Here is an 11,994-nt window from a genome sequence, read left to right as displayed (position 1 = left end):
ACAACAAAAGGCATTTGATGATATTAAGGCATACTTGTCGAAGCCTCCAACTTTAATGCCTCCTATTCGAAACAAAGCAATGAAGTTGTATGTTGCAGCATCAGATTCGACTATTGGAAGCATGCTCGCACAAGAGGATGAAAATGGCGTAGAAAAGGCTCTTTATTATCTAAGTAGAATCTTAAATGATGCTGAAACTAGATATAGCTCAATTGAAAAACTTTGTCTATGTATGTATTTCTCTTGTACCAAACTTAAGCAATATATCAAGCCAGTTCATGTTTATGTTTACTCTCATGTTTATGTTGTTAAAACCAATCTTGCATAGTCGAATTGGGAAGTGGGCTTTAGCTTTAACTGAGTATTCATTGACTTACCAGCCTCTGAGGGCTGTAAAAGGTCAAATAGTGGCCGACTTCCTTGTTGATCATTCAGTGGTTGAAATTCCAATAACATATGTGGAATCTGAGCCTTGGGTGTTATACTTTGATGGCTCGAAGCACAAACATGGTACAGGAATTGGAATCTTAGTCATTTCTCCTTCAAAGATTCCAACAAAGTTTAAGTACAAGATTAATGGAACGTGCTCCAATAATGAAGCCGAGTACGAGGCTTTAATTGCAGGTCTAAAGATTCTTTTATACTTGGGGGCAAAACATGTTAAAATCAGAGGAGACTCTGAGTTAGTAATAAAGCAGTTGGCAAAGGAATACAAATGCATTCAAGAACATTTGATGAAGTACTTTGTTATTGCCTTCTCGTTACTAAAACGATTCGATTCATGTGATATTCAACATGTGCCTCGGATCGATAACCAAGAAGCTAATGATTTGGCCCAAATTGCTTCTGGCTATAAGGTAACAGGGAAAAGATTAGATGAGTTAGTTGAAATTAAAGAAAAACTAATCTCATGTGAAGTAATACCCCATCAGCTGGGGGCAAATGAACAAAGTGTCGAAATGGAGTCAGAAATGGCAGATGTACACTTTGATAAAGTTATGACCGAAATCTTCGTGATTGACAATTTGGCTGACAGTGATTGGAGGCAACCCATTGTTAAATACATAGAAAATCCAACAGGTACAGCCGATAGAAAGGTTAAGTATAGAGCCTTGAGTTACACAATCATGGGAAATGAGTTATTTAAGAAAACACCTGAAGGAGTTTTATTAAAGTGCCTAAATGAAAATGAGGCGTATGTAGCAATTTCAAATGCCCATAGTGGGGCCTGTGGCGCCCATCAAGCAGGCCACAAAATGAAATGGCTTCTGTTTCGACAGGGATTGTATTGGCCTTCTATGCTTAAGGATTGCATAGAATATGCGAAAGGGTGTCAAGAGTGTCAAAAACACGCAGGGATACAACATGTCCCAGCCAGCGAGTTGCACTCGATTATCAAACCTTGGCCTTTTATAGGCTGGGCTTTAGATTTAATTGGTGAGATTAGGCCTGCGTCATCAAAGAACCAACGTTATATACTAGTTGGGATTGACTATTTTACCAAATGGATAGAGGCTGTTGCCCTAACAAACGTGGATCAGGAAACAGTGATCAATTTTATCCAAAACCATATTATTTATAGGTTTGGGCTTCCTGAGACGATCACTACAGACCAAGGAACAGTGTTTGTTGGTCGAAAGATGCAAGATTTTGCTGAACAATCAGGTTTTAAACTAATGACTTCGACGCCTTATTACGCTCAAGCAAATGGCCAAGTTGAAGCGGCCAACAAGGTCATAATTGGTTTGATTAAGAAACACGTTGCTCAAAAGCCAAAGAATTGGCATAAGACCTTGGACCAAGTCCTATGGGCATGCAGGAATTCTCCTAAAGAATCAACAGGTTCGACGCCCTTTCGACTAACGTATGGTCATGATGCTGTGTTACCTGTTGAGATAATGATGCAGTCAATTCGAGTGCAAAGGCAATGGGAACTACCTCCTGACCATTATTGGAATTTAATGTTAGATGAATTAATAGATGTGGATGAGGAGAGGTTACAGGCGTTGGATGCTTTAATTCGCCAAAAGGAAAGAATTGCTAAAGCATATAATAAAAGGGTTAAATCCAAACTCTTCGACTTAGGGGATTTGGTCTGGAAAGTTATCCTTCCCATGGACAGAAGAGATCGAGTCTTTGGAAAGTGGTCACCCAATTGGGAAGGGCCATTTAAGATTTCCCAAGTATTATCAAATGGGGCTTATGAGATTGAATAGTTAACTCCTGAGAAACGTTCAGTCAACATGAATGGCAAGTATTTAAAGAAATACAAGCCAATGTTGCAAGAAATATGCATAAAAAGTGAATAACGCAAGAATAAAAAATTGCGAAATGGTAAAAGAAAATGCCAAGAAAGAATAAATTTTTATTCATAAAAAATCAACAATACAACCAATCATTCAAGAATATTCAAGAAAGTACAAGAACTGGTTGAATGTTGAAGGGTAACCACTTAGGGTTTACCTTGAGCTTGAGCTCCTTCATCCTTTGAATCAGAATTGGAGAGTTCTGAAATCTGAGAGTCTTCGCCCTCAGAAGAAGGAGTCGGAGTTCCTGGGTACTCTTCGTCAGGCTCTAGGGTGCTGAGGAACTCAAGGTAATCCTCATCTTCATCATCTGAACTGGAGCTTGAAGAGTCAGAAGAGAGAATGATGGTTTCTACCATCTTAGCTGTTGCCGGCCTAGGGCGAAGGATTCTAGTGCGTGGAGGTTTGGAAGCTGGAATCTTGATTCGTCCCCTTCCAAGAGGACGTGGAGTGTTTGAATCTAGGGTGGAAGAAGAAGGATTTTTCTTGTTATCCATTCTTTATTAAGAGATGTTGATGCGATGGTTTGTGAAGAGTGATGAGAAAAAGAGTTGCAAGGCATGAGTATTTATAGAAGGATTTAACGCGCGTTAATGCTTAGGCAGTTACAACTAACCATGGTCAGTTTGCATAGGGAAATGCCATGGCATTAATGCTCAAAGCCATGTAGTTAATTATGTTGACTGCTTTGGAAACATGTTCGTTTCATTCCTTACAAAATGCCATTAATAAGGCTCGGGATAATGACCCAAAAAAGAGGGAAGCAAACAACAACAAGAGGATAAAATACTCAGCAAAAAATATAAACATGCAGCATTAAAAAAGCCAAAAAGGGCATACATTAAAAAGGCATGCCCGAAATTGTTCGACAGTTCCTAGTGTTAAAGGATTCACAATTAAAACATCCAAAAGAGAAAAAGCCCTAAGACTAAAAAATAACAAAGTCAAGGTTGTTGTTGAGATGGCGAAGGAGGCTTTCGATTGGCTGCTTGGAATTGGTAATACTGGGTTCGAATGGACACCAGTTTACGTTGCAGCATCTCTTTGTCACTGGTAAGATGCTCAACCCGCTTCTGGACAGCCAGACCATCACTGTAATGCTGGATGCCTTCGCGTGCTAGCTCATCAAGCTTGACCTTTTGTGCTTCGATAGCCACTGCAGCTAGTTTTTCCATCTTAGCCTCTTCCTGTCGAACCTTTTCCTTCAACGTTTCGATTTCAGATTGCCATTGAGCAATATTGTTCTCACAAGCCACAAGCTGCTCGAGAGCTTCATCAGAGGCAGCTTTGATATTTGTGACTTCTGCATTGCAATTATTGGCTTGCTCGAAATGGTGTTGCTGTGTTGCAAGCAGAGATGTCAGAAGGTTGCTGGTCCTGGTTAAGAGTTGAGATTGACTAACGAACTGTTCTAAAAAGGTTTCAGCCTGAGTCAATAGAAGGAACATTGCTTCGTTAGTCATTGGGTTCTGTAGTTTGCGGAAAAGGGCTTTGATGTTGTAGTATATGGAAGAATCACGTTCAAGCAGGCCCAGCATATCCCCATTAAGAATCTCTCGCCTAAATCTGATTTCATGCTCAAACTGTTCCTGCGCAAGTGCATCTTCTTTACCCTCTGTGTCTTCAATAGCAGAACTAGAGGCGCCATGGCTTGACAAAAGCTTGTTGAGTGCATCTGCTGGAGTTAAATCTTTTAACTCTCTAGCAAGTTCAGCTGGCAAGACAACAGTATGAGGTGGCTTCGACACAGAGGTCCCCTCTTCACCAAGCGAATCACCAATGTAGGAGTTACCATCATCGGAGTCGAAAGTGTCAGCACTGGTTGAACTGGACTCATGGTTTGACCCACTTGGTTGCGGTTGATTGGTAGTGGAATGCTCGCCATCAACTGTTGGCCTTTGTTCAGTGGAAAGGTTGGCAGCAGGGTCAGCTTGAAGGTTGGTTGGAGGATCATTATCAATTAATACTTGGGCAGGATTTGTCAAAGGATCTTGTTGCGTTAGGCCTTGGTCAGGTTGGTCCTCTTCATTGTTAGGCCTAAGAGTATTATCCTCCAAAACGCGGTGAGGCGAGCCAGGAGCTTTGGGTGGTGATGAGGTTTCATTAAGGATGGCCGTTTCGACAGGCTGAGGAGATGGAGATTTTTCTAGCACACCTTCAGGCTGCGCACCAGTTGGTCCTTCAACCACCCCTTCAGCTGCTTTGCTAGGAGAAGGCTTATCTTGAGGACTAACTTGAGCAGAATTTTGTGGCTGAAATAAATGAAGCCATGAAAGAATAAGTAACACAGTCAAGAGCTGAGGAAGTAATAAGAAGTAAAAATGGCTTACTTGGGCTTGATGGGTAACAGAAGCTTCAAGCTGTGAAGTTGTTTCTTTTGCAACAGCAGGAGCCTCGACAACAGTAGCTGCAGAAGGAGATTTTCTGTGTTTCTTTTTCTTCTTCTTTTTCTTCTCTGATTGCTCTGGAGGAGGGTTCTCAGGTGATGCAAGAGTGTTAGGTTGTTCCTCAACTTCAGAGGACTTTTGCTCAGGAGTACCTTCTTGGTTGGATTGGTGTTCCTTCTACTTCTTCTTCTTTTTCTTCTTCTCGTCGTTAATGGGTTCAGCATTATGGGGAAGATCTTGAGTGGTGGCAGTGTTAGTTTGCTCAGGGATGGTCGAGAGGACAGGAATATCCTACAGGCCATAATTCAGTAAGTTCACATTCAAGACAAAAGAAAAAGAAGTCTTTGGCTAAATGGATACCTTATCTGGAGCACTTGAACAAGTGGCTGGAATAGGTCTTTGTTTCTTCGAAGCAGAAGGAGCTTCAGCTGAATGTGACCTTTTGCGCGAAGTAATCTGGAAAGGGCATATCAAAGTTAATATGGAAATCCTACAAAAGTGTGAGAGGCCACAAAAAGGTAAATGCTTACCTTTAGTTCAACCTTTGGTGGTGGAGGAAGAGGTTTGTTAGAGTTGCTAGAACCTGTTTTCGACTTACTCCCTGCATTAGAGAAGTACACAGGAGAGAAAAGTACGCAAGGCAAAAATTAGGTAAACAAAAGTCGAAGCAAAAGGAGTACCTCTGGCGTTCAGCTTTGACTTGATCTTGTTTAAAATAGATGAGTCAAACCCATCAGAGATAGCAGTAAGCAAGGCAGTCCTATTAACCAGGCGTCCTTCATAATGTCGAGACCACCAGTTAAAGAATTCCCTAGTGCAAGCATGCGAGGGAGCAAAGTCGAATGGGGTAAGCTCATAAGAAGGCTGGTTAAAATGGTTCAGGAATGAATGGAACTGTGGTTCTGTCATGCCATGCTTGCCTAAGCAAACCTCCCTTTCTTCCAAATATATGCTCTTAGGGAGTATTTGAGTTAAGCCAAATTGGCGAGACACCAGGTTTGGGAAATAGCCAACTAACCCAAAGTCTCCAGAAGTCAAGCCAATTCGACAGGACAAGACTGTGGGCATTAAGTAGGCACTCCAAATACTGTTGGTTACCACCTCAAACTCTGGTGGGGAAGGAAATGCTTGAGTAAACCAAGGGGGACCAAGTGGCCTATCCACAAAAGGAGCAAAGCTAGGCTTGAATTTCTTCAGGCTGAGAAAAGCATTAAAGTATTGTTGGAAAGCCACATCATAACTAAGGCCTCTTTCCCTAGGAACCATCCTTGCCAGCCTTGTGCCTTCGATTTGGCGCGTTCGTGACTCCTCGTAATATGGCTCAGGCAAGAAAAGGTCAAGTTCAGTATGGAATGTGGCAGTTAACCACAATTGCAGCAACCAGAAGGGGCCAGCACCTAAAAAGGTAGATCCATCGCCTGTTCTCTTAAGGTGTTCACAAGAACAAGTCGAGCAAAGTTGAATTGCTGACATTCATGTAGTTGAATGGCCATAGGGATAAACTTATTGGCCACTTGGAGAGATTGAGTGCAGAAGACATACTGAGATAGCCATAGGGTTAAGAAAGCAACATGCTCTTCATCACTCACTTCATCATTAGTTTTTCGATTTTCAACAATGTATTTGGAGTAAGACTTGTTTCGAAAATCAAATTTGATGGTGTCGGAAGCTTTGAAAGGATCATAAGTGTCACCAAGAGGTGATAGGCCAGTAATGGCAGCAACATCTAGCAGTGTAGGAGTCATCATGCCACACTCGAAATGAAAGGTGTTGGTGGAAGACTCAAAGAAGTGTAAAGCAGCAATAATCATCTCTTGTTGATATTTAAGGCCTGTCCGAGAAAGTTGAATAAGGTCATAATTACCACAAGCTTGCCAGATGTCAGCTTTATCACGTTGTATCCTGTCTAACCAGCCAAGGTATTGGTCATTCAGAGAAGGTGCTGATCGAAACACCCTGTTAGGTGCTTTGATGTAGCTAAAATTATAGGGTTCACTAATGAAAACCCTAGGAGCACAAGGTTTGTAAACAGGGAAAATAGACAGAACCTTGGAATTCCGGCTTTTATCACTTGGTTTGGGTCCCCCAAACGCATGCACAAGATTATCAACAGAATAAGGAAAGATTACTTGACTTTCCCAAACCTTTTGTAAGTCCAGACGCAACGATGGTTCTGGAACCACATCCTCGTCGTAAGAAGAAAGCGTGGTGGTGGTCCATTTACCGGCGTAAGGAAGTGTTTTTCCAATGTCTGAACCTGACGCCATTGATGAAGGTTTAAAGATTGTGCGAAAGAACGGCGATTAGGGTTGAATTTGGGAACCACAGGTTGTTTGGAAAAATCTGAGGAAAAGGAAAGTTGATGATTTTGTGATAAACAAAGTTGTGGAAATAGGAGACCTTTGGAAGCAAGAATCCAAGAAAGAATCGCAGAAGATGAAGAAGAAGATGAACAGTTGACAGAGCGAAATTGGGAAAAAACGTAATGAAGAGAGAATCCAGCTATTTATAGAGACGCGTAATCTGAAGATTAAAATAATCCAAAAAGGGAAAATAACAAATTATTCAACTTCCTATGTTGACAAGTGTCCAAATCCCTTGACAAGTGAAAAAAAAAAATTTGGAGCCAATCCAAAGTTTTGAATGTCAACCTAAACGATAGGAGAGATAAATGGAAAAGAAAGATATCCATTAACACTTTCAAAAACGCCACTTCCTCTTTCGATAGACATAGTCGAAAATGGCATTTTTGGGGGGCAATTTGTTGGACATAAATTTGGTATTTATCAATTAAATATAATTTGTGGGTCCAACATTTATTTTGAAGGATATATTGTCAAAATAAAACTTTCAAAGATGGTGCCGAGGTCTAACTATGTCGAAGCAAGGGAGTGTTTCGAAAGCTTTGGAAGGCACATTCAGTTTTGGTTTTGTCAGGAGGCTGTCTAAAGCACAAAATCGAATCGAAAGATAGTTGGGCCAGGCCCAAAAAAGAAACAACAACGGCCCAAGAGGCATTGGCGCGCGCTGAAGGAATGAAAGATGAAAGTGGAGAATGTAACGACCCAATTTTCATATTATTATTTTTATGTGTTAAAATATTTTATTTAACGTGGCATTTTAATTAAGTTAATAACTTGAGTTATTTATCGAGTACTTTAGTTATTAGGCGAGTAGAGTGAGTTAACCTGTTATTGGGCCAAGCCAATTGGGCTTGAGGCCCAATGGGCCTTGTGTGTGTGTGGAGCGCCGATATGGGCATAGTGAGGGAAGAGAGAATTCATTTCTCATGTTCTTGTGTTTTTGAGAGAAGAGAGGAGAGAGCTTGAGGAGCTAGGGCAAGAAGAAGAGCTAGAGATCAAGAGCAAATCTTCGAGTTTTCTTCGAATCCAGGTAAGAGAGTAGATTTCATATTCGTGGGTGACTCGAGGAAGGGGAGAATGTCGATTTCTCCGAACCCGAACTTCCTCCACCCCATTTTCGTTTTAGTTTGGATGGATTTTCTTAATGGAAATCGATTCTAAGGTTCATAACATGTTTAACATGCTCTTATCATGATGTATGAACGAATCTAATGGTTAAAAACGAGATTTATAAAGGATTAAACTCAAGAACTTTGTGTTCTTGAGAGTTTTGAGTAAAAGTGTTAAATCTCTACTTTTTCGTAGTAAAAATGGTAGATCGGTGAAATGAACCGTCCTTTTGTGTTTAGATATGTTTGTTGCACTTGAATACAAACTCATTTGGGGTTTATAACATGAAAAATGGGATTTTTGGGTGATTTGGTGTAGAAAACGCAAGTTTTGAACTGTCCTGGCAAGAGGCACTCGCTAGGTGATCAGTGCATTTTAATGCACATTCTTCTACTATTGTACTAGTGTATTCCTATGGTTTAATTTACTATTTTCACTATTTTAAGGTGTTTTTATATTTAAGTTTATTTCTAACTCTATTTTATTTTCGCACTTAATTTATGAATAAATAGCACTTTGACACCCTTCCGGTCCGCAGGACATAACTGGAGTTACAAATATCGGATCGAGGCGCGGGAAGATGCGTTGGAAAGCTGAGATCAAGAGCTACGACTTTTATGTTGAGGCCAAAACCCAGTTCGGAGCGCAAGTGTGTCAAATAATTGCGTTTATGTTCCAGACGAATTTAATTCAGCACAACTTTATATTTTTCGGCCCAATTGTTTTGAGGCCCGTTCCATGTATTATTTAAACCGAAAAAAGGCAGCTAGGGTTATCATTCACTGTTCACGAAATATTCAAACCCTAGAGCAGCCGTCATCTTCCATGGAGAACTAAACTTCTATTGATCCATTGGTGTAAGGAACTTTGTTCTCGAATCTTGAGGTTCGGTTTTAATAGCAAATCGTTATGTTTATGCTTATCATATATCAATTTTCTTGTCTCTCTTTTGTGTATGAGTTGATGCAATTGATGCTTAATTATTTTGTTTCACGTTCATAACATTGAGACTATTCAAATTAATTCACGCTTGTTCAAATTAATCTGAATAGGAAATTGTTATATTATTTTCGCTTGCAAAATAGGGCTGCCGAATTATTGTTATGAATTTTAACTGTGTTATTGGTGACGCTTGATCATCGCCATAGTTAGTCGAACACGCTGGTGCTTAATCAACGAATTCGTTATAAAACTGATTTTCGCTTGTTAAATTAGTTCTATAATCAGCCGAAGCATAAACTGTATGAATATTCATATAAGAACCTATGATAGATGATAAACAAAGTTGCCTAAAACCAATGGATTGATTGCTTTTATATTAATTAAATTCGTAATCTCTGTTATTGCTTCCACAAACAAAAATACCCCAAATTGCAACCTTTAAATTCATTCTAATATTGTTAAACCGATCGTGAGTCCTTGCGAAACGACCAAGGTCACTACCTTGTACTACTTATTTTAAAATTATTTTGGTCACGAAACGACCGTGATCAAATTGGCGCAAATTATTTTGGTCACGAAACGACCGTGATCAAATTGGCGCCGTTGCCGGGGACTCTCAATTGATTTTAGCTAATATTAGACTCAGTTTATGTGTGGTTGCGTTCTAGCCTTTGCTTTCTCGTGTTTTCTGGATTTTACGTGCCCTAATAATCAGTTTTCGTAAAAAAACAGTTTTCTGGAAAATCTTTTCTAAATCGAGTTTTTCCTGTATCTGTTCATCAGAAAAAAATCAGAGTTTAAAATCCCCTATTTTGGGACAAAATAGGTGACGGCAACCTAAAAAGTCCAAATTCCGTGTTTTACTATTTTATTTTAATTTATTTCTGTTTTTATGGTTTCAGAAAATTCCAAACTAATTTCCAAAATTCTTATTTTACTTAATTAGACTAAATTTCGTGTTTTTATATTTTTTTGAATCTATTTTAACCATATCTCTTCTTTCTATTTGTTTCATTAACGAGTCTGATTCTGATTCTTACATAGTTTCTCTTTGCATACTTTATTTGATTCTAAACTTGCTTTTGATAACATGGCTGAACAAAGAACACTAAGGCAGCTTGCTGCTCCTGATGTCAATTACAATGGTCTATGCATTCAATATACTGACGTTGATATTCCTTTTGAATTGAAATCTGGTTTGATACATTTGTTGCCCAAGTTTCATGGTCTTGCAGGTGAGGATCCGCATAAGCATTTGAAGGAATTTCAGGTAGTTTGTTCTACACCATTGAGGCCTGAAGGTATCACGGAAGACCACATCAAGTTGAGAGCCTTTCCATTCTCGTTACAAGGTGCTGCTAAAGACTGGCTCTACTACCTTGAGCCAAATTCTGTTTCAACTTGGAATGATCTGAAGAAGGTCTTTCTAGAGAGATACTTTCCCGCTTCTAGAGCAGCATCAATCAGAAAAGAAATATGCGGCATTAGGCAAGGAAACGAATCATTGGCAGAGTACTGGGAAAGATTCAAACATCTAGTTTCCAGTTGTCCCCAACACCAGATCACCGAGCAATTACTCATCCAATATTTCTATGAAGGGTTGCTACCAATGGATCGATACATTTTGGATGCTGCAAGTGGTGGAGCACTTGTTGATAAAACTCCAGCTGCTGCAAAGGCCTTGATCGAAAACATGTCACTCAACTCGCAACAGTTTACAACTAGAAATAATTCTGCAAGTGTGAATGAGATTCAGTCTTCCTCTTCCTCCATCAAGGCGCTCGAAACCAAGTTTGATGCTAGAATTGATGAACTTACTTCCTTGGTGAAAAGGTTGGCAGTTAGCAAAGCTCAACCAGCAAAAGGACAGCGTTTGAAGCTGCTCCATAAAAGTGTGGAAGGGCTTCCACCAAACCACCAGACATAGAAGCACCAGCACCAGCCGCTACAACTTAGCCCCTCGGGTGTGTTCCTTCCTTTACTCTCACTTTATGTTTAGATTACATTGCGGACACTGTCTGGTTTAAGTGTGGGGGAGGGACATTTTACATTTACATTTTTGTGTGTTAAAAAAATAATAATAATAATAATAAAATAAATCATCATGAGTAGTCACATGTTCTAAGGCTAGGGCAGATAGCTGTAGGGTCAGTGAAATTTTTGGAGTTTTTTGTTTTGATACTTGACATGATAGTCTTTGCAACTTAATGCACAACTGCTTGAACACTGTCAAACTTAGTAATGTCTAGATAAATCTCTGAAATATTTATTCTTTAGACTAAGTTCTCTAATTTGAATATAATGGAGGTATGATTAGAACTAAGTGTGGGGGAAAGGCTAGAGTAACAGATAGACCGATCATTGCTATTAATTGAGAAAAAGGGAAACTGTTTAAGAGCTAAAACTAATGAATATAATAAGTTCCTGTGCCCGAAACTGGAGGAACAAGTTCCTGTGCCCGAAACTGGAGGAACAAGTGCTGTGTAGGATGCTCTACTCTGAGTAACAGGTTGTACAAGTAAGATCCCGTCAGGTGAAAAGGTGGAGTAGTACCTAAAGCTTAAAAACAATAAATAATAATAAACTATAATAAAGCTTGAAGGTAGTTGCCCCTGAGTCGATGTTGAAAAGCTTTTGATCTCTTGAAAAGAAATAGCCCCCCCCCCCCCCCTAGTCTGAAATTCTGGTTAAATCCAAAATTATAGGAAAAGAATGACAACTTAGCATCTAGAATGGTAGTTTCAGAGAGGGATCTTGACATTACTTTGGTTGACAGTGGGAGACAGTACACACACACACGCAAGATTATTATTGAAAGTTGATAGATAAGAATTGTGCCAATCTTTGAATTTTGACCCAAGGTTTGAAGCTTGAAACCTGGAATAT

At 39.7% G+C, this 11,994-nt stretch overlaps 2 protein-coding genes across 2 annotated transcripts; both read right to left on the bottom strand.

Moving 5' to 3' along the window:
* Positions 1–3,128: 3,128 nt before the first annotated feature.
* LOC123922983 lies at positions 3,129–4,995 on the bottom strand. The gene is made up of 4 exons (XM_045975634.1): positions 4,989–4,995; positions 4,916–4,929; positions 4,637–4,870; positions 3,129–4,558 (listed from the first exon to the last, which is right to left on the bottom strand). The coding sequence occupies exons 1-4, from the start codon at positions 4,993–4,995 to the stop codon at positions 3,251–3,253; spliced, it is 1,563 nt and encodes a 520-aa protein (XP_045831590.1). The 3' UTR covers positions 3,129–3,250.
* LOC123922982 lies at positions 4,860–6,960 on the bottom strand. The gene is made up of 4 exons (XM_045975633.1): positions 6,279–6,960; positions 5,374–6,159; positions 5,224–5,294; positions 4,860–5,149 (listed from the first exon to the last, which is right to left on the bottom strand). Exons 1-4 carry the CDS (start codon positions 6,958–6,960, stop codon positions 5,042–5,044), a joined length of 1,647 nt encoding a protein of 548 aa, XP_045831589.1. The 3' UTR covers positions 4,860–5,041.
* Between the last annotated feature and the right edge of the window lie 5,034 nt (positions 6,961–11,994).

The sequence above is a fragment of the Trifolium pratense genome, linkage group LG4 (genome assembly GCF_020283565.1).
Source record: "Trifolium pratense cultivar HEN17-A07 linkage group LG4, ARS_RC_1.1, whole genome shotgun sequence".
In the NCBI taxonomy this organism is placed as follows: Eukaryota; Viridiplantae; Streptophyta; class Magnoliopsida; order Fabales; family Fabaceae; genus Trifolium; species Trifolium pratense.
Note: the sequence above shows the minus strand (reverse complement) of the source record. Positions and strands in the feature narration are given on the sequence as shown.

Excerpts from the sequence above, each read along its gene's own strand:
- LOC123922982 (XM_045975633.1), bottom strand. The coding sequence starts at position 6,960 with ATGGCGTCAGGTTCAGACATTGGAAAAACACTTCCTTACGCCGGTAAA. Across the intron at positions 5,295-5,373 it reads GTCAAAGCTGAACGCCAGAG|GGAGTAAGTCGAAAACAGGT; the intron begins GTACTCCTTTTG and ends TCTCTAATGCAG. Across the intron at positions 5,150-5,223 it reads CACCAAAGGTTGAACTAAAG|ATTACTTCGCGCAAAAGGTC; the intron begins GTAAGCATTTAC and ends TGCCCTTTCCAG.
- LOC123922983 (XM_045975634.1), bottom strand. Across the intron at positions 4,559-4,636 it reads CTGTTACCCATCAAGCCCAA|CCACAAAATTCTGCTCAAGT; the intron begins GTAAGCCATTTT and ends CATTTATTTCAG.